We start from the raw sequence: 21,228 nt of genomic DNA, 5'->3' as shown, positions 1-21,228 counted from the left end.
GCGCTCTGGGTAATCCCATCACTCGAGCTGCTCGAGTAGGCCGGAGCTCAGGCCCCCGGAGCGAGCTGTCGGTGCTCGGTCTGGCCTGTCATACCCGGGCGCCACCGAACCATAGGACCTCTAGGTTATGCCTCTGACCGCCCTTGTCTTCCGGTTCGGGTATTCGAGAGGTCTCGGGTCGAAAAAACAAGAGCAGTCTAAGGCAAGTACCGCACTAACAGAGCGCACCAGACAAAGAAATTCTACATTTTCTCTATCAAGTCACAGGACAGCAATCACAAGCAGCTCGGCCGCGAGGGCTTCAATGCCCCGGTCTCTGGTCGGCCCCCAGGGTTCTTCGGGTGGTCCTACCGCCTAGGCTTGGGTGGTCGAGATCACCCGACCCTAGGAGCCTCGTATGCCCATGGGCGGTCGGGCGCTCCGTTGAAAGGATCAAGTTCCCGGGCCCCCGGGCTTGGAATCAACCCCTTCTGGGTCGGCTGGCCGGAAGGCCGACGGCTGCCCGGTGAGTGGTTATATTCAAACAAATCTGCTTTCAGTAACTTTATGTTCCCGAGTCATTCTCGGGGGCTCCCGCACTTTAATCTGCTCGGTGAGGTGGTCTCCTGGCCCGTGAACAAACCCTGCCGCGTGTCGGCCTTTTTCTAGAACGACAGAGCGGTTCGTAGAAAGGAGTACCGTGCGTGCGATAACGTTCGACCGAAGCCCTTCGTGGTGGTCGTGGTGGTCGGTCCGCTCTTAAGGACCCCGAGCGCTACCGGGTCCTCAGATGCCCTGGGTAATCCTATCACTCGAGCTGCTCGAGTAGTCCGGAGCTCAGGCCTTGGGGGCAGGCTGTCAGTACTCGGTCCGGCCCTTTCTTGAGCCCGGGCACCACCGGACCGCGAGGACTCTTGGTCACATTCTCGCTCGCACGCGTCTCCCATCTACCGGCTGAGTGGTCGCAAGGCGAAAAGGTGTTCACAGGGCACGGCGTGTTCCGGACAGGGCTGTTCTATCTCCCGAGCAAGGAGTCTATGTCTTTGTTTCTTAAGCTAGGCAGTGCGGACTCACGAGAGCTTAAAAGCTGGCTGCGCCAACACACACCAGCAACTACAACTACTTCGTTTTTCGGGGATGGAAAGGTCGGGAGCGGCCCGACTGAGTACTCCTCGGGACTTCCAGACAGAGCGCCGGAAAGAAACCTCAAGCATACAAAAGAAATTGGAGTTTCGAGCCCAAGGAAAAGCTGCCATTATATTCGCAAGACCTGGACAAAGCTTTTTCTAAAGGTTCGCTCCTACATCTGCAACAAAAAAGATAAGGGCGCCGACGGCCTAGTCTGCGGCAGAGGCGTCGGCTGAGTCTTCTGAGTCGTCCCCGGGGGCTGGCGATGGTGGCACCTCCCGCCTGAAGCCGGCCGCCACCGCAGAGGCGGTACTGCTAACCGCTGCCCGGGCGGCCTCCTCCTCAGCCTCGACCACTCCCTCCCGCGCCGGTTCCAGCGGGAAGTTCGGGTCCCTGCTTCGATAGCAGGCCAAGACATGCTCGGCCACGGCATGAGCCAGGCCGCGTCCCTCCCGGGCGGCGAGCTCCTGGACTGCCCAAGGCAGGGTCTCAAGGCGCTCGCAGACTTGCTGCAGCTCCAGCACTTGCCGCGCGGGACCGTCGCCCTTCGTATCGCCGACGAGCCGCCCAAGGCCGCCTTTCTCCATGGCCCGTCGCATCCGCCGGAGTATATCCTCCAGCATCTGCACCAGGTTAACCCGCGAGACGAAGGCCGCCTCGAGCTTCTCCTTGGCGACCCGCAGCTGTGCCTCAAGTCCCTGGTCCCCGGCCGGACCAGAAGAACCGCCAGCTGCGGCAGGGGCAGCATCCTGCTTCGCCTTGGCCACCACCTCGGACAGGGCTTGTTCACGGGCGGTCAGTTCCGCCTCGTGTTTCGCATTCTCTTCCGCCCTGGTAGCCGCGGCGGCCGCCGCGGCAGCTGCCTCGCCTTCCCGGCGACTCAGCTCGCCTTCCCGGCGACTCAGCTCACTCTCCCGCCGGGCCAGCGCCTCCTCCTGCTGGACCACCGAGTCCTCCCGGGCTCCGAGGTCAGACGCAGACAGCGCGTTGTCCACTTCCCGGATGGAGACGTCTTCTTCCCAGCGCTTGATTTCTCCTCTGATCCTCTGGAGGTCGTCTTCCCAGCGCTGGAGGTCGGCGCGCGTCTTCTCGACCGCGCCCTCTCGGCGGGCCAGCTCGGCCTGCCGCTCCTCTGCAAGCCGCTCCCGGGACGTGACCGCCGCCTCCCTCACCTGCGCCTGCCCCATCCTGGCAAGGGCATCGGCAGCCTGCCGCCTCGACGCCTCGGCCAGGCGGGCGGCGTCTTCAAGTTCCCGCGCGGCTCCCGCGCGGATGTCATCAAGGAGTTTTTGCTCCCGCACGGTTGCCGCACGGGCCTCCTCTCGGGCGCCGGCCAGCTGCGCCCTCTCCAGTGCCAGGCGGGCGCGCTCGGCTTCGAGCTCCCCCTCCTTGGCATCCACCGCCGCGCCCAACTGCTCGACGGCAGCTCGGACGCCTTCAATGGCGGCCGAGAAGGGATCGGTAGGCCGGCCGGGCACCGCGAGCGCCGAGGGCTCCCGGGCTTCTCCGCCGGATCCCTCCAGGGGGGCCAAGCTCTCCGCCGGGCCCTGCGCCGCCATCCGCCCCGGGCTCTGACTGACCGGGGTAGGCTCCTCCGGAACCAAGGCCTCGGACGGCGGCTGCGCTCCTGCATCAACCGCCTTGGCCACCGGTCCCGACGAGGCATCCGCCTCCACTGTTCTCCGCCCCGGGCTCTCCGCGCCCGGGGTAGGCTCCGCCGGCGCCGTTTCCGTAGTCGCCGCCACTACCTCTCTCCCCACAGCCGCCCCGTCGATTGACGCCTCCACGTCAATCGGCGCCTCCGCCGTTCCTACACTTGCCTGCGATGGCGCGGCGGGCAGGTTCGGCTCCGCCCTTGGCGCCTGCTCCTTCTCCGACGCCGCAACGGCTGCGGCCGGCCTACGGGAGACAAGTAAAAGAGTCAAAACTTAGTTCGGGCCGAAAATACCCATGGGAAAGCAAGAGAAATAACTCACCGATATCGCCACTTGGCCGCTGGGAGCCGGACGTCCGGGTCCGGTGACGTCGGTCCGGACCCCTCCCGCCGCCTCTTCCGCTGGGGGCTCGGCTGGGCCACAGCACGGGCCTCGGGTGCCGCCGCCCGAGTCTCGGACTCCGCCGTGCAGGTCGCCGGCGTGGTCGCAGGCATCGGCGCGGGCCCCATCCGCACCAGGCGCGGCTCCAGCACCGGGAACGCCGCCGCTGCCGTCGGCGACGGCGGAGACTCCGGCGGCAGGATCAAATTCCGGGGTCTTTTTCCCCGGTCTCCCGGCGTCGACTCCGCGGCAGCTTCGGGGGCAGCCTCTTCTCCGGCGCGGCGGCTGCTGGTTGCGGCAGCCCCGTCGCCGGCCTGCGCCGCGCTGCCAACGCCCTCCTCGCCCAGGAGATCTTCCAGCCCGGGGAGTTCGGAGGCCTCGGGACTCCGACTTCTTGGCCGGTCCACGGGCCCTTGGGCGTCGAACTCCGGCAGCCGCCTCAGGATAGCCACCCGGTCGGGATTGGCGCAGAGCGCCATCTCCGGCCACGGAAGCTCCACCCGGCTCATGTCCTCCGACCCGGTGATCACTCGGATCATCCCTCGCAGCTCCGCCTGCCCCAGATCCCAGCTCGCGCCGATCTGGGTCCTGGTGATGTCCTCCGGCCCGGTGTAGAACCAGCTTGGCCGGGCCCGCTCCCGCAAAGGCGCCAGTCGACGTCGCAGGAAGTCCGCGACCACCATAACGGAGGTTAGCCCGGACTCGCGCAGCTCCAGGATGCGCTCCAGCACCGGCTTTAGCCTCGCATCTTCTGGCGGCGGCGCCTCCCATGTCGATCGCCGAGGTTCCGCCGCCTTCTCTGGCAGTTCGAGCCGCTCGTGGGGGTCGGTGTCGACAAAGAACCAGTCCCGTCGCCACTCCTCCCACTTGCTGCGCACCACTTGGGGGATATATTGGTCCCCCAGGCCTTCCCGAAGCCGAAGGTTGCAGCACCCCGCAACATCCGCCGTGGAGTGCCCCCTCTTCTTCCCCACCGGTCGAAGGACGAAGAAATGGCGAAGCAGCGTCGCCGACGGCACCACCCCCACGAACATTTCGCAGAGATGGGCGAAGACCGCCAGCGCCACGACGGAGTTGGGGCTCAGGTGCGCCATCTGGATGCCGTAAGTCTCCAGCACTTGCATGAAGAATGCGGAGAACGGCGGCACCAGCCCCGCCGCCACGAAGGAGGTGAAGAGGACCGTTCGTCCGGGAACGGTCGTCGCCGGCGTCAGAGTTGCCGGCTTCACCGCCACAGCGCCTTCCTGACCCTCCGGCACCAGCAGCTTCCTAATTTTGTCCGCCGCCTCCTCATTCCTCAGGCGAGACTCCGGCAAAACGCTGATCGGAGCCCGATCCCGGCGTCCCCCTCCGACCTTCGACATCTCGTCGGAGAAGAGGGTGGTTTTCGGTGAAAGGAGAGAGAAAAGTAGAAGCACGAAGGAAGCAGAAGCGCGAGTGCGAGGGAGCGTGAAAAAAGGGAACGGACCGATCCTTCCCCCCTTTTATATCTCAAAATTCAAAAACTGCCGCCCCGACGGTTCGCTCGGCGAAGTGTCGCCTCGATCGACGCAACTGACAGGCGAATCTCCCGCCGATCGCGCGATGTCAGCATTTTGCCAGGCGTATTTTCCTCGATCTGCGCGGCAACCGCACGGGCCGCCCGTATGATTATCACACCCCTCGGAAGTTGTATGGACACGCGTCCACTCATTTGCCCGTTGGGGTCTGCTTGATGTCTAGAAACCGCAGGGGCCACCTCCGGAAAGCGTGCCGCGTGGCATTCGGCCCGCCTTGACCTCGGTCGCGACGAAGGGCCCATTCGCAGTCTCTGTCCCATCGGCTGCCAAACGGGCCCGGGGGCTACTGTCGGTGTATTTAGAACCAGGGGTCCCTAAGTCCCGAGGCCAAACCGGCCGCCCACCACATATCACCACCCTGCAAGGTAAAAGCAGAGACTCGGGAGAGGGTGCTCGGGGCTGCGCGTGGCAGCCCCCGAGGACTCGGTGCCCCGAAGGTCCCTCTAAAGTGCTCGGGAGAGGGTGCTCGGGGCTGCACGTGGCAGCCCGCGAGGACTCGGTGCCCCGAAGGTCTCACTCAAGTACTCGGGAGAGGGTGCTCGGGGCTGCACGTGGCAGCCCGCGAGGACTCGGTGCCCCGAAGGTCTCACTCAAGTACTCGGGAGAGGGTGCTCGGGGCTGCACGTGGCAGCCCGCGAGGACTCGGTGCCCCGAAGGTCTCACTCAAGTACTCGGGAGAGGGTGCTCGGGGCTGCACGTGGCAGCCCGCGAGGACTCGGCGCCCCGAAGGTCTCACTGAAGTACTCGGGAGAGGGTGCTCGGGGCTGCACGTGGCAGCCCCCGAGGACTCGGTGCCCCGAAGGTCCCCCCAAGATGCTCGGGAAATAGTGCTCGGGGCTGCACGTGGCAGCCCCCGGGGACTCGGTCCCCAGAAGGTTCGCGCAAGATCGTTCAAAGACTCAAAGGGCCCCGTCGCCAGAGTATCATCCAGTCAAGGGCCCGATGCCGCATTTAATAGGCGCGCGTGGCCTGGCATTCTGACATCCTGACATTCTCGGCTGCCCACGCCCCAGTGTCAGACCCGGCCATGCCCTGGCTGGGGGGCGTGGGTTCATTAAATGCACGGGTCCCGTCCCGTTTCCACTTGCGCACCTCGGGATAACGTTACCAGAATCGAAGCACTCGGCCTGCCACCCTGCCCTGGCAGGAGAACAAGACAGAGTGGACGCACCGGGCACCTCTGAGGCTGTCCGGTGGGCTTTTTTTTTTGGCACCCCGAAGCTTCCGCAGCGGCTAGTGGTCGAATGCGCGCCGCCTTCCTCCACCGCCCCTGTCACTTCGCCAAAGTGAAATGATTAGACCTTTCTCCGTGGCACCTGGGCACTCGCGTCCCCTCTTTCCCATTCAGGATATGTCGAGGTCGGCGCATCTATAAAAGAAAAAGAAGGGGGGCACCAAGAAGAGGACGGAGAGACGAACAACGAAAAAGAGGAGGACAAGAGAAAAACAAGAGGTCAGTCGAAGAACAAGAAATCACCACCCCCGATCACAAGACAATCAAGAAACCAGCTAGCTAGAACATAAGAGCCTCCTGCTCTTTGTAAACAGCTCTCCCTCGAGAACCAGATATACCCTTGAAGGATCTCCTTCAAGGATAGATATAACACTCATACAGGAGTAGGGTGTTACGCCTCCGCGCGGCCCGAACCTGTCCAAAAACCCGGTGTCCCCGCAAGCCATCGCATTTTATTTCCTTTTCCGCTCATTTCCCGTGCAAGCTTTTCTAGGATCATCCCCCCGGCCGAATCTCTAAAAAGGGGTCTCTCGGGATCCCTGCGACAGGAGTTCACTCTCCGACAGCGGCACCAACCTAGAGCCGCCTAGGAAACCCGGTGCCGAGACAGACGTTCCAAATCTACACTGGTACTGCCGCTGCGTGAAGTCGACCGTACTCTGCTGGCTTGACCAAAATTGTGGTTCACCTAGTAGTCCTGCCTGTTTCCCATAGCTAGTTGTAAATTGTGCAGCTATTGTACGTCGATTTGTAATTTGTCTCCCTTAGATTGTCTGACGTACCGGTGCCGCACCTATGTACGTGCTAACTCACGTGCGTTGATCGTACACGCAGGCCTATCATTGGAGCCGCTGATCGGGGCCATAGCGGCCGGGAACGCGGTTGCTCTGAAACCGTCGGAGCTCTCGCCGTCCAGCGCCAAGTTCCTTGGCGACAACATCGGGAGGTACATGGACGCCACGGCCGTGAAGGTCATCCAGGGCGGCCCGGAGGACGGGGAACAGCTCATGGAGCACCGATGGGACAAGGTCCTCTTCACCGGTACGTAGCACTGACGAATATACAGTGTAAAAACGTTCGGCGCTTCTTCTGGTGCCCAGGGAGCCCGCGCATCGCGCGCGCCGTGCATGATGGCCGCGGCGTCCAGGCACCTGACGCCCGTGGCGCTGGAGCTGGGCGGCAAGTGCCCGTGCATCTTGGACGCGATAGACAGCGCGTGGGACCTGCAGATCGCGGTGAACCGCATCATCGGGGCCAAGTGGTCGTCCTGCGCCGGCCAGGCCTGCATCGCCATCGACTACGTGCTGGTCAAGGAGCGCTTCGTGCCCATCCTGGTGCGAGCCGTTTGATTTGATTCTAACTAGCTTCCGCATTGCTACATTTCATCATGCCTAAACCATACGAGGATAGCATTGTATGTGACGTGCGTTTCTGGTTTGCGTGCGTCTTTTGCTCGCTCCGAAGATCAAGGTGCTCAAGTCGACGCTGATGAGGTTCTTCTCCGAAGCGGATCACATGGCTCGGATCGTGAACGCGCGCCACTTCGAGAGGCTGAGCAACCTTCTGAAAGACACGTCGGTGGCGCCGTCCGTCCTGCACGGCGGCTCCATGGACGCCAAGAACTTGTGAATCCTCGACATCTGATAATTTCTCAACTGCGCTAGCTTCCTGTAAGCGGACAATGTCGCCTTTATCTCCTGACGTAACTGTCCCAGGTACATTGAGCCCACGATACTGCTGAACCCACCGCTCGACTCCGCCATCATGACCGAAGAGATATTCGGCCCTCTGCTCCCGATCATCACGGTACATAGAGCGTTTTGCAGGTTGCATCTTTTTCTCCGGTGAGCTGAACAGATTAGTGAAACGTTGCCTCTGGCTAAATTACAGATCAAAAAGATCGAGGACAGCATCGCCTTCGTGAGAGCCATGCCGAAGCCGCTCGCCATCTACGCGTTCACCAGGGACGCCGCATCGTGGAGGAGACGTCGTCCGGGAGCGTCACCTTCAACGACGCAGTAGTGCAAGTATGACATCCACCGTACTTTTTCTTGCTCCAAGAGCACTAATTTGCTATGAGTACGAAAAAAAATCATAGCCATGTTTTCTTTTTCTTTTTCTTTCTTTCTGGTGGTCGAATGTTTTCTTTGCAGTACGCGATCGACGGGCTCCCATTCGGCGGCGTCGGGCAGAGCGGGTTCGGGCAGTACCACGGCTAGTACTCCTTAGAGATGTTCAGCCACAAGAAGGCGGTCATGAAGCGAGGCTACCTCGTCGAGTTCATGCTCAGGTACCCGCCGTGGGACGAGAACAAGGTCGCCATGATGCGGCACCTGTACCGCTACGACTACTTCGGCTTCGTCCTCTCCTTCCTCGGGCTCAGGAGGACACAAGGAATTGCCCAGCGCATGTTGGAGGATTTGACCCAATGAACTGTTGGTGGATGAAGTAATAAGTGGATAAACAATATGCAAGAACTGTTTAGTTGTGGAGAGCAAATACCACATCGCACTTCTAATATACAAACAGAAAATTGAGCTACCTGTATCAGATCTAAGATTGTTTCTACTGCCTGTCAGTTTTGAGTTGCATTGGTCGGATACGATCTGTTGCAATGCATAAAAGAATATAGTCCAAGGATTTGGAGTAACATGGCTCTGATTTGTTAGTTTCTTGATATTACAGTAACATTGTACAACACTCGTGTTTATTTCCAAAAAAATCAAAAGAACACTCGTGTTGTTTGCATCGTTCCCGCTTGGGCTCATTTTATGTACAAGTAAGACAGCTATATCCCAGTAACTGCTATATTACAAAAGAAAAAAAAAACTACAGCAGCACCGCGGCCTCCATAGATCCCTACTGGATAATCACAGAAAGTTCCAAAATTTTGGAATTCGCAAGGCAACCTGTACAAAAGGGGGAGGGGGGGCATGAGTATGTGAAATGCTTCCCGAAATAACATTTGTATACAGATTCATGCAGATAGCAATCGTTAAGACATATGTAGGGATATATAATGAATTCAGTTGAGAGCCTACTATTTAACGAATGGCGCCCAGCTAGGGAGCTTCCTGACACTATACCTCTGCATATCTTGAACATGGGATTGAGAGCAGGTTCTGGTGTACAGCGAATTATACAGCAGGCCCTCCTTGTAACAAAGCCTAGCTTCACCAAGATGGAACTTGGCATACCAATAGTCTCATACCAAGCCTTTTTTAGCAGATGCACTTGCCTTTTCCTTTTCCAGTTTCTTTTTCTCAGCCTCCGCGTTGCGAGCATTTTCATCACGTGATTTTTTGAATATATTTACGAAAATAACCAAAATTGATGTCACTGAAAATAGAAGAGCAATAATTTGTCAGGTAAACATCGTAACTACATACAGCTGTGCAAGAAAATAAGTTTGTGCCAATCAGACGAAGTATGACGGCCCGATTCACATCGGAACTGAAGGGGCTCAGGCAGTCAGGTCATTCCAGTTGCTAACTTCGATAAAAGTAACAGTTTGTTCAAAGAAGCCAAAATTAGTTTGTTCAAAGAAGCCAAAATTAATGGAGAAACGTCCTCAAGGGGCTGAAACAATATTATTTATTTTGTTTGACATCGTGTGATGTGCAACCTGCAAGCTATGGTGGGGAAATGAATATTACTCAAAGGTGGATCTTCACTGATGTTTTCTGTTCAAAGATAACTTCACTGACATTGACTTCCAACGCAACGACTAGCAAAATGTTGAAATACAACAAAAGCTAAAGCATACCTTGCTCGAAAGGGCAGCGTGCAGGATCCTCACCAAAATACTGAGCTAGGGAATCAGCGTTTCTTCCCTGCAAGACAAAAACTATCAAAATCTATAACAAAAACAAGAAATTCACGAGTAGTTTCATGGAAGGGACTCACCACTTCAGCATACAAGGAAATGAGGGACCTAACCTCAGCTTCTGCAGCATCAAGAAAGCTTTTCAGCGCCTGTAAAAGCAATCAATCTCAGTTCAATTGGAAAAAACACCATTGTTGTTCATGTAGAATCTAATCAGATATACTTGAGATGTGCATAATGCATGTCAAGCTTAGACACTTATTTTACACACTCTCTATAAAGATACTACATATACACACCCTTTTACTGGCATACATATAAAAGTATAGATCAGAACAAATACAGAAACAAGTGCTCATATTTCACCAATAGTGGAGTGGGATGTGAAGCCGCCCACCAGGGTTACATACTTAGATCCCTTGGGGTGGCTAAGAAGAGGAAGCTAAATACAGGAAATCTAGTGAGTGCACATCTGACATTTGGGACAAGTTATCTGTCATTTTTTGGCTTAAATGAGTAAACCCTAATGCATCTTAAAATGATGGAATGATATACACTGGTTTAGCTTTGGCCATCCAGCAACTGCTAAAAGAAGAGAAATTAACTCTTTCTTACCTTACGAAAGCCAATAGAAATTGCACCATCGTTTTCTGAAGCAGCTAGTTCCTGCTCCACCTTCTCAAGGCCTTTGTTTATTGCTTGCATTTCTTCCGCAAGCAACTTCAATTGGATCTGTGGGAATTAATAAATTGAGTTGTTGCACAACATACATGATGAGTAGCTAACTCAGTATTCATCCATAAGTGCAAAATTCAAGTTTATTGCAATACCTTAGAAGCTGCTTCCAAATGAATTAGGTCTTTGTCAAAATCAAGAAGCTCAGGCATTTTCTCGGCAAGAAGCTAGCGCATAATAGAAATGGAAAGAAGTTAGCTAAACATTGCAAAAATAGTAACATATTAACAGGCATAAGGAAGCCAAATGAGTTTGCAATGCAAAGTAGACATTCCAGGAAGCTGAGCTAAAATAGCAATTAATCATTACTTTGAAGGGTCAGATGTGGATTATTAGCATGCCACTTTTATGAGTATGTGGGGTTTTTATTGTGAGAAACAAAAGTAGAAACTCATGTTTGCTTTAAGACCATAATACAAAAAACCGACCGGGGTCACTGGTTGAACTGGAAAAAACTGGAACCAGTGACCTCACTGGTTCAGGTCAGTTCAAAGATCATTCATGCAATTAAACCAGTGCAAATCAGTCGAACAAGCCAACTTTTCATCAAACCAGCAAACCAATACGGTTTCAGGGAACGGTCTCCCATCGCAAATTGCGTCCGTAGGCTAAGATTTGGCCGCCACCTCCTCATTTCATTCGTTCTCGCTCACGGCGAATCCCGTCAATCGAAGGTGTCCGTTCATCTCAAGGCCAACACCGATGCTCCCCCAACAGCTGTCCGTTCGTTCTTGGTCACGGCGAATCTCATCAGCCGGCGATCTTCACGCCGAGGAGGCGGAGAGCCCGATGCATGTTGAGGCCAGTAGTGATGCTCCCCCGATGACCGACCTCGCAGCATTGCCGCATCACATCCCGCACAGGCACTGCCTCAAGCCCTCGACGGAAGACGCTCTAGCATCCTGCACCGCGTCTCCTCAGAAGCTAATCAAAATCCAAGATGGACTAACGTGAGGTAAGCGTGTTGGATTCCCTCCCAGATCTTCCCGTCACTTGCCTCAAGGAACAGTAGTGGATTCTTCTTATTCCTTTTTGTCAGTTTTGGCTTTAGTTATCAATTACTTCAAAATCGTCATTTGTGAATTGATGCCCCTGTTGGAGCATATTAGAGAGTAAAGCGTTGTCTTTATATAACTAAATGTTTTTAGTTTTTTACTACTGGATATATATATTTAACATGCTACGCCTTAAATAAGTATTTAATGCGCTGACCAACCCAACATGAGAAACAGGAAAACCATTATTCCAAAACCGGAAAACCAACCCACTATTACAAAACCGGAAAACGCTTATTCTGAAACTAGAAAACCGACGACCGGAACATCCCTATTTAACACGTTGGGCGTTAAATAGTAGTTCTCTCTTTCTATATGTGTGTGTGCAACAAAACTTGCATGTTCTTATTAAAATTAACGACAAATAAAAACTGTATTTGATAAATAAAAAAACGCCGGTTCAACCGGTGAACCACTGGTTGCACCGGTGAACCCGTGAACTAGTTGCCTAAATAGTTCAATATCCGGTTCGACTTTTCGTTCTATGTTTAAAACTGCCCAGTTGCCCATGTATAAGCAACACAAAATTTTGTTCAAAGATATCATTATGTGGACCACGAGGCTTTGAACAGATCACGAATCAGATAGTATCTAAAGAATTAAGTTTTAAAGTTTAGAGGCTTTTGTAGAGTGCCGACGGCAGCTACTTCAGCACAGTGGCGTGGGCGCTGGATTGTAAAAAAAAACTCTGCTTTGACGAATAGAAATTGCCAAAATTAGAATGCCTAGCCGCATAACAAGTAGCAAAATCTATACTATATCTATGTTTTTCATACCAAGCACTGTTCTACCGTTCCACTGTTCACATGGAGTGTCCTTGCTACAGCACACCTCGCAAGACAACCCTACAGGACCCTTGCTACAGTGCACGGTTACCAGTACACGGCTAACAGTACCGAGCTACCGTGTATTGCATATTATCGTATATAATATATAAAGCTATAAATATACGCATATATGTATACTAACATATATGTTAATTTACTAATATATGGATATTAAATATAAGATATTATATGCATGAGTATAACATATTATATCCATATAGTATGATGGTATGACATATATGCATTGTATCCACACTACCTAACATAATACACACACACACACACACACACACACAATATCTATTATGTGTCTAGCCACACTGTAGTTTACTGTTGCGCCACCCCGTAGTTACGATCCAAAAAACAGTATAGTTGCGACTTACAAGAAATGTCAGTTACTACAAACATATATGGTCGTAACTAGGTAACTTATCTAGTCGTAATTATGCACTTTTTTGTCATGTGATCGCAACTAGGTCACCTCTGTGCACACCCCCAGTTACGATCCAAAAGGCAGTATAGTTGCTATCGTAACTGACTTTTTTGTCATGTGATCGTAACTCGACTATCAATGTTATCGTAACTGACTATTTTCTTAGTCGTAACTGTGATCGCAACTGGGTCACCTCTGCGCACACCCCAGTTACGATCAAAAAGCAGTATAGTTGCTATCGTAACTGACTTTTTTGTCATGTGATTGTAACTCAACTATTTGTGCTGTCGTAATTGGGGGTGGCGCAGCAGTAAACTACAATGCTTCTCGTAATTATGCACTTTTTATCATATGATCGTAACTCACAATGTCTGCGTACACCCACAAGTTGTAACTCACAGTGTTTCGGGTTGTAACTGGAGGATGTGCACAGTGCGAATAACAAGTTGTAACTCACAGTGTTAGCTTCTCGTGTTGCAATTATGCATTTCTGGACGTGAAGTTGTAACTGATCTACCTAACAAGTTGTAACTCACAGTGTTTCGAGTTGTAACTGGGGGATATGCGCAGTACGACTAACAAGTTGTAACTCACAGTATTAGCTTCTCATGTTGCAATTATGTATTTCTGTACATGAAGTTGTAACTGGTCTACCTAACAAGTTATAACTCACAGTGTTTCGGGTTGTAACTAGGGATGTGCGTAGTGCAAATAGCAACTGCACATAGGCGCAGAATAGCCTCGCCGTATATATCAAACCATATATGATTATAGGCGATTACATATAGTATAGCAAACCATATAAAATATATACATATGTACATATCGAATATATATATATATATACACACACATACACATATCATTACAACAAATTAGTAATATATGATTATAGGATACCATATGGATGATAACAATAATTTACTACCACATGCATTACCATATATAACGTATATGATTACCATATTATATACACATGGATACACATACTCATGGTACACACATATAATAACACATGTAGATTCCCATTTAGAATTTTGACACCTCCCGCGGCAACGCGCGGGGTGTTTTCTCTAGTTTATTTTATTTTTGTGAGGAACAAGTGGTAGTCAGTTTGTTGGAATTACAGTATGATTACATTTTAACCAACTTTGATTGTGACATATATAACATGTGTTCAGCAGTAAAGATCAATGAGGAATTTAGTATACAAACATAGTACGTTTATAACAAATCTCAGTGCCCAATGCATACCTTACATAAATAATGCATTAGTGTCATCTTATTATTTCTAGCTCGAGTATCCGACAGTTTAAGAAGGCTGTCTAATCTGAAGCCAACAGCAGATCCTGTTCAACCAATCAACAGATCAGGGCAACAGGCAAAGTTGTAAGAGAAAATGCATTGCATATGACTTCTCTACAATTATTGATGGAAACTTGCTTCATGCTTCACCCCTTTCAATGCAAGTTGCACAAATCTTGAAGCACTCCAAGGGGTGAATGGTTCGAATTCACTCTTGATTTGTGCCTTGAGTTTGTGGAACTCTCAAGGGGTGGAGCATAGAAGCTCCTTCCTTAGGTACCTCGTGATGTCCCTTGATTCAAAGCATTCCCTAATGTGAGAATGGTCTGCATTATCTGCCGTAACTTCAGAGACTCTTTAACCTGCATAAATTGAGTCATTAAGCCAGTTGAATCGTGGGTATAACATGTCTCAATTTTTTAACAGGATATAGCTGAACCTCCTTTGTTGCATCATTTATGGTGGTTAGGTTAGTTCTTAGCTCCTGCACCTGTCAAAAGGTTGGTTATCTCAATCAGGCTGCAAAATTATGGAGAATAAAAAATATTCCAGGCAAGTTGACTGGGGGAAGGGGTCAACAAACCTGTGTTGAGAATGTAATTCTAAAAGCAAAAACTCTTAGCTTGGCCTCCACACGTGGAACTTTCATTAGTTCCAGGAAGAACTGCATTACAGTTTAAAGCTTCCATCAATACCCAAAAGGAGACACTGTATGCAACCAAAACATTAAACCAACCTGTTCACATTTCCCAAGCATTTCTTTGTTGCCATTGTAATTCTGAGCTCAGAGACAAGAAAAAAGATGTCCAAGATTAAAAAAAAAAAAAACATTAGATATCAAATATTGATTGAACAGAAAGGCAAGTTACACATCACAAGGTGCAAAAGAGAAAATAAGCGAACAGAATAAATTACCTTCAACATCTCAATTTCTTCCTTTGTAGGGCAAAACTTAATGAGATTTTCCACTTGGTCATTATCAAGAACAGAAGTATCCAAAGCCAAGATTGCACTCTGCAAGACACAATCAATCATAAAAGGAAATTATGTAAAGGAGTGCAAAGTAAGGTTACAGGGTGGCAGGGATTTGTTGGAAGTGGATGTCAATGTCATAAGTATGATAAATTTTACCTAGGAAATAAAAAAAAATGTCTGCTAGAATTCGCAAAGAGATGACGGACATTCAAAATGTTCATGACTCGACATGCTTAGCCAAAAAAGCTGATAACACTATGATTGTAAAATCAAGAAATAACAAGTACCATAAATATCTGATAGCATTCACATTTGCACCCACAAATTTATCATGCAGCAATCGATATTAAAAAAAATAGTTTACTCTATCTCATGAATCCATGATATTTATAGTCTGGAAATGTAAGGCGGCAGTGTCACTTTGAATTTCCGAATACTACGAAAACAATTGATTCTGATACGTATCAGCTTGCAAGTGGCAAGTTGAGTTAATAACAGCAGTTTCTTAGAGCTGTAAATATGTCAAAAAAGGAAACTGGACTGCTCGCTTTCTTTTATTACAGGTAGACTGGTTGAAAGTAAACTCACAATCATATCAGGTAGAGGCATTTTAATTTTAGTAAGCATTATCTCGCAATTATTTGCTCGTCGCATGTCAACCTGAAACGAAACAAACAACCAATTAGTCTGTTATCTAATGAACAGCAGAATATTAACTCAACAAACCGAAATGAAAGGAAAATTGCAAATAATAGAAATCATAACATATACTCCCACCGATCACAAGAAGGTGACGTTTCGGAAAGCAAGCAATCAATTAATTTTAAGTTTGAGCTATAGTATCTTCATATATATTTAGAATGTAATGTGAATGGTATGTATAGCTTCCCAAGTTCTGACATATCAACTAAGAAAAGAATAAGTAATGAAATAAGCGTGAGAAGAAGCAATTGCTTCGTAGCAGCATAAGAATCAAAGGCCAACAACTCTGAAGCATTCTATAGTAATAGTAAATAAGAAAAAGTCACAACAGGTAGGGAGAAGAAATGAACTTGAGGTGTCATGAGAAGATGTTAAGACAGGCAAGTGGGGTATTTTCATACCAGGTGAACAATTTCCGGCTTGCTAATAGCTGAACCACGCCTTGTTGCTCCTTTTTCACTTGTGCTCGTTACAACTGCAGTAGAGAACAAGCTCTCCAACTCGGATATATCGATATCAGGAGCCCTGACAAACAGTGCACAAGTAAACACAGTTAAAAAGGAACTCCAAGCCAAGAATCGAAGATAAAGATTTTACGATGAAGAATTGCAAATACTGCAATCCATTCATTTAATCAAGAAATAGCTGCATAATTATAGGTTTATAATCTACAAATAACAGGTTCCATATTTGATAAACTAGCGGTATGGAAAATGTAAACTCATCAATATAAATCAGTAGATGCAAAATGATGTGCTGACATATTACGAATAGAAAATCATGCTATAATATGTTCATAGCAGCTACCTAGCCTGATTTCCTTGTTTTTGGGCATCAGCCCAGAGACTTCCTTGCGTCGCTCTAGTAACTTTCACCCAATGCAGAGGTTTTAGTGAAGCCTTTTTGGGAGGGTTACTTTGCTGCGCCAATCCAATGCCACGGCCTTTTACTGATCCAGTTGTGTTGGCTCTTCCCCTTCCCAATAATGGTGGTGCTGGTGCTGGTGCGTTTGAGATCTTTGAGCTTGAGGGTGGTGGAGGGGGTACAGTTCCAGGAGGTTTTGGTGCTTGTGGTGGGGGCGGTGGTGCAGGGGTTTTCTTTCCTGTCATCAGGGGAGGTGGTGGTGGGGCTGGAGGAGTTCTTTGAATAGCACCTGCAGGCAATGGTGGGGGTGGGGGTGGCGATGGAGCACCAGGGCCAGTAATTCTTGAACAATCACTGGCACGACTAGCTGGAGGTGGGGGTGGGGGTGGAGGAGGTGGTCCTTTTGAAGTAGCAGCAGCAGTAGCTGTAGGTGCTTTGCTAGAATAGGGAGGGCGAGGAGGTGGAGGAGGCGGAGGAGGGCCTTTATTAGCAGTTCCATGAGCCGGAGGCGGTGGGGGTGGTGCTGCTGCTGCACAAACATTTTTCTGTTGCTTCAGCATTGGAGGTAAAGGGGTTGCTGTCCCAGAGTTTGGCAATGGTGGCGGTGGCGGTGGCGGTGGCGGTGGTGGAGGCTGTGGAGGAGCCACACAGTTAATGCGAGGAGGCGGCAGCGGTGGTGGTGGTGGTGGCGGAGGTTGTGGAGGACCTACACTGCCAATCTGAGGTGGCAGTGGCGGTGGAGGCGGCGGTGGTGATGAGAAAACATGTTTGCTTCCACTTGGTGGTGGTGGCGGTGGTGGTGGCGGCGGCGGCGGCAGTGGTGACGAAACAGGTTTCTTGCCACTTGGTGGTGGTGGTAGTGGCGGAGGAGGAGGAGGAGCGGGCTGTGACGATGGTAGCCTGCTACTTGGCAGCTCCGGCGGTGATTCTGTTAGTGGTCCACTTTGCCCAGTTGTGGACAAAGATGAAAGCGAAAGGTTAGGCAATATCCCATGAGGTGGAGATGGTCGAGGCTGGGGAGGAAGGGAAGAGTTCATCGAGAGAGTAGCCGCAAAATCTGTAATATTTCAGAATCAGAGTTTAGATTAAAAAAAGGTTAGGAGAAGTCAAATAATGGTAAGGAGGGCGGTGCTGACGATCTGGGATGTATGGAACGCCATGCACAGCAGCATAAAACAAAGTTTCTTCTAAAGAAAATCTTGTGTAGATTAACATGGATTCTAAAGCAGAAATTAATTTGTGTGTGAAGCTACCATTGGATTCAGAATCTTCAGTAGTAAGATCGCGATCAATGTTCTCTGAATCAGATGAGCTTCCACCATGCTGAACCTTCTCATGATCAGCTGAAGAAACAGAATCAGAAGCCACGGAATATTTTTCTTCATCAGAATCAAGTGGAGACATTAGTGGCATCTGTAGACCAACTTTAGCTTGCAACTTCGAGAGTTCTTTCATGTCATTGAGTATAAGCTTCTGAAATTTCTCTTGCAGTGAGTTTGCTGAGAATTCTTTGAGCAACCAAAAGGTAGCATCATCACTGCTTTCAATCCAGTCAACTCCGTTGAAGAGTTCTTGAACAGCTGAAAAGGCTTCAATTGGTAAACCACCCTTCAGATCACCGTTCAGTGTTGCTGTTGGAGCTCTTGGGGGAGAGATGCCCCCAATATCACAAAACAGCACCTACAATTCCACATTTATGTTAGTGGTAAATTTTAGTCCAGGTAAGTTTCAAAGAGTATGTTCATCAATTTTACCTCTGCTCTAAAATTCCTTGGATAGCGTTCTTTTGAACCCCAGAGTATATCTACATCATCGCTATTCAGCATCAATACATTTGAACGAATAAAAGCAGTATTGAACATTATCCGAAACATCATAACCTCCTTTTCTGGATCAATATCAAGATGTACACACTCTAGAACAATATCTCCCTGGACTAGACATTGTATATCAATTTTTATCACGTCGCAATCCTCCTGCATGAAAACATTGCAGACTGATGCTAACCCAAAATAAAGTGATGGAAAGCAACTGAACTGTTTGTGTTGAATTTCATGTACCTGCCGATAGTGACGCAAAGATTTATTCTTAGGCATAGAAAAAATCATATTAGTCATGCTAACATTCTTGCCAAGAAGATTTCGCCCAAAAATGCGGACTAATGGCCTGCATCCATTATCAGAATCAAAACTTGGAATGGCTCGAAGAATCAGACAATCCAAAGAGAGTGCTCTTTCCATCGGAGGCCACTCTGGAGATATATTTCTTCTGGCTACATACTGCATGTACCGGAGCTGAGAAGGCATTGGATTGAGTGCAGAAAAGAGCTGTAGGAATCCTTTAGGGGCCTCACGGTAAACAATGTCCAGAGTTTTCTGCTCAGCTCCATGCAATTTCTTGTAGATGAGAAGACAAGATAACAGAAATGCCAATAACGGCCAGCCCCCTCTCTCGCAATGGAGTAATATAACATTTTGCTTGTTTGCAGTAGATAACCAGTGCTCAGCGACACGAAGGAAATGCTGAATTAGAGATAAAGGAAGCACAGGGCAGCCTTCAAAATGACGGGGGTAATCAATAACTGGAATGTTGTATTCGCGTAGGATATCAGCAAGCTGACTTCTCTTATCACCATCTCTAAAGTTAATTGCCAGAAATGAGGACTCTAAATGTTCTTCATGCAACTCTGTAAGAATCTCATTTAAATAGACTGGGTACATTCCATTTGGCAAAACTTCAGTGCAGAAGCATGAATCAAAAACTGTGCAATGCCGTAAGATGGATCAGTTGGAACAGTCACAAATAAATAACTTTGATTTAAGAAGGTGGTCAACATAGCAAAACTTTACAAGCATACCATAAATCCTGTCAATAAATTCCAGTAATCCATCAGGAGGCCTCTTGTAGAAGAATCTACTAAGAAGTGACATTTCATAGGAATGAAGAGCTGTTGTGAAAACTGCTCAGGATTCTAAGTGTTTGCTCGCATGCACTGCAAAAGTAAAGTGATTTCAGAATAACAAACTATAAGGTGTACGGAGAGGATTATCATCTCCAAAAATGGAATGTAGTACGTGGGTTAATAGTTTATTATTTTAATGATTGAGTTTACAGGCCTACAGCGACAAATAGAACTCAGATTAGTGAACAAACACTTTGAGATAAAAGACTACAACCACAGTAACTATGCTTGTTTCTCCGAAGGCAATACCTTTTTTCAATTAGGATGTCTTCACCCTGTGTAAGCCTATTATGCGGCTAAAAACAACACTTTAACTATCAGTTCAGCAAAATCTCATGTCCTAAATCTCGTTACCAGGCACTGTGGATTACTTAACAGCATGTCATTCCTAAGCAATGATAGTCATCTCAGCTCAGTGAACTTTTTCCTTTACAACAACCACATAAAACATTTAGATATCGGCCAGTGAGCCAACCCCAGAACTGGACACTTCGAATGTACACTAAAGCATTCTAAAACTGCACCTTCTCTCCCGTTCGTTGACCCCGCACCAACCAGAGTGTTATGAGCATAACCGCACATTACAAACAAGCTAATTAGAGAACATACCAATGGAAGTTCCAGCTGCCCTCCTGTTGAGGAATCGGAGCGAAAACTCTCTGTACAAGAAATAGATATAGAAGCCCCGTTCTGGCGAAGGGGCGGACTTGGCTTGGGTCATGGGGTTTCAGTTAAACCCCAAAAAGTTTGGAAAATAAACTGCGCCGGAGCCTTAACTGGGTACCCAATAACTACTACGGTGTCAACCAATGTCGATCTCGCGCGCTTGGGAAGAGGAACCTAATCAAGCAATCTAACCGAACCATGGATTGATGGATTGGATTGGATTACCGCGCGGCACACAAATCCACAACTAATAACTTAATGGACAGAGAGATAAGACCATTTGGTTGGAATGAGGACAAAACCAGCTCTCGGAACAAGCGAACCCATCCAAAGCAAGCTTAGGATTACTCACCAACGAGAAAACGAAGCCAATCCACGTCCGGGTGGATCTCCGCTCCACTGGACCGAGAGAGGAGCGGCGCTGCGACCGCGGCGGCGGCAGTGGACTGGGGAGCGGCGGGGGGACACCGGCGGCGTCGCGTCGGGGGTCAAGGGGTTTCGACTTGCGGTGGAGGGGAAATTTTTGAAGCTGGGGTGAGATTTTCCTACGATTTTCTCTTTTTTGGGGGGTGGGGGGATTTCGGGGGCTTCAACTTTGAACCGAGTGATGGATGAGCGGATCTGGGTGCAGTGGGCGTTTCGGTTTCAGTTTTTTGGGCTTGTGGATGGCAGGATGGGTGGAGGCGCTTGGCGGTGTGGGGGCGGCGAGGGTTTTCAGCTGGAGGGTGTGGTGCGGCCGCGGGTCGGACATCGGAGCGGCCTTGTGCTTTTTCAGTTTGGTTCGACGGCGACGCGCCGACGCGGGTGAGAGCGTCTGTGCTTCTCAGTTTGGTTCGGCGGCGACGCGGCTTTGCAAAAGCTTACCTTTTCGTGATTGATTTATAGCACGATTAATAAAGTTTTAATTATTTTTTTATTTATGTTTCTTACAGCCAATCAGTA

General features: G+C 49.6%; 1 protein-coding gene and 1 pseudogene across 3 annotated transcripts; one reads left to right on the top strand and one right to left on the bottom strand.

The window, feature by feature from the left end:
• The first annotated feature begins 2,932 nt into the window (after positions 1-2,932).
• On the top strand, positions 2,933-8,368 carry LOC133889544 (aldehyde dehydrogenase family 3 member F1-like; annotated as a pseudogene).
• A 208-nt stretch (positions 8,369-8,576) lies between these two features.
• On the bottom strand, positions 8,577-21,072 carry LOC133887692 (formin-like protein 3). 3 transcript variants are annotated; one of them, XM_062327661.1, is made up of 20 exons: positions 20,639-21,072; positions 19,516-19,650; positions 18,719-19,419; positions 18,413-18,634; positions 17,908-18,338; positions 16,602-17,702; positions 16,196-16,319; positions 15,681-15,752; positions 15,033-15,131; positions 14,854-14,895; positions 14,701-14,781; positions 14,557-14,607; positions 14,398-14,479; positions 14,067-14,161; positions 10,593-10,664; positions 10,378-10,494; positions 9,843-9,911; positions 9,703-9,769; positions 9,023-9,275; positions 8,577-8,845 (listed from the first exon to the last, which is right to left on the bottom strand). In XM_062327661.1, the coding sequence occupies exons 2-19, from the start codon at positions 19,586-19,588 to the stop codon at positions 9,142-9,144; spliced, it is 3,633 nt and encodes a 1,210-aa protein (XP_062183645.1). In that variant the 5' UTR covers positions 19,589-19,650; positions 20,639-21,072; the 3' UTR covers positions 8,577-8,845; positions 9,023-9,141. The 3 variants fall into 3 exon arrangements, with proteins under 3 accessions (XP_062183645.1, XP_062183644.1, XP_062183643.1); XM_062327660.1 differs by having other exon boundaries at positions 8,978-9,275; positions 16,602-17,715; positions 17,912-18,338; positions 20,639-21,070; XM_062327659.1 differs by having other exon boundaries at positions 16,602-17,715; positions 17,912-18,338; positions 20,639-21,070.
• Between the last annotated feature and the right edge of the window lie 156 nt (positions 21,073-21,228).

Source organism: Phragmites australis, chromosome 13 (assembly GCF_958298935.1).
Source record: "Phragmites australis chromosome 13, lpPhrAust1.1, whole genome shotgun sequence".
Classification (NCBI taxonomy): Eukaryota; Viridiplantae; Streptophyta; class Magnoliopsida; order Poales; family Poaceae; genus Phragmites; species Phragmites australis.
Note: the sequence above shows the minus strand (reverse complement) of the source record. Positions and strands in the feature narration are given on the sequence as shown.

What these genes read in the sequence shown, in the direction of transcription:
- LOC133887692 (XM_062327660.1), bottom strand. Translation starts at nt 19,588, where the DNA reads ATGTCACTTCTTAGTAGATTCTTCTACAAGAGGCCTCCTGATGGATTA. An exon ending in TGAAGATTCTGAATCCAATG is followed by an intron (nt 17,716 to 17,911) that starts GTAGCTTCACAC and finishes GAAATATTACAG; the next exon opens with ATTTTGCGGCTACTCTCTCG. An exon ending in ATTTGGAAGCAGCTTCTAAG is followed by an intron (nt 10,495 to 10,592) that starts GTATTGCAATAA and finishes TAATTCCCACAG; the next exon opens with ATCCAATTGAAGTTGCTTGC.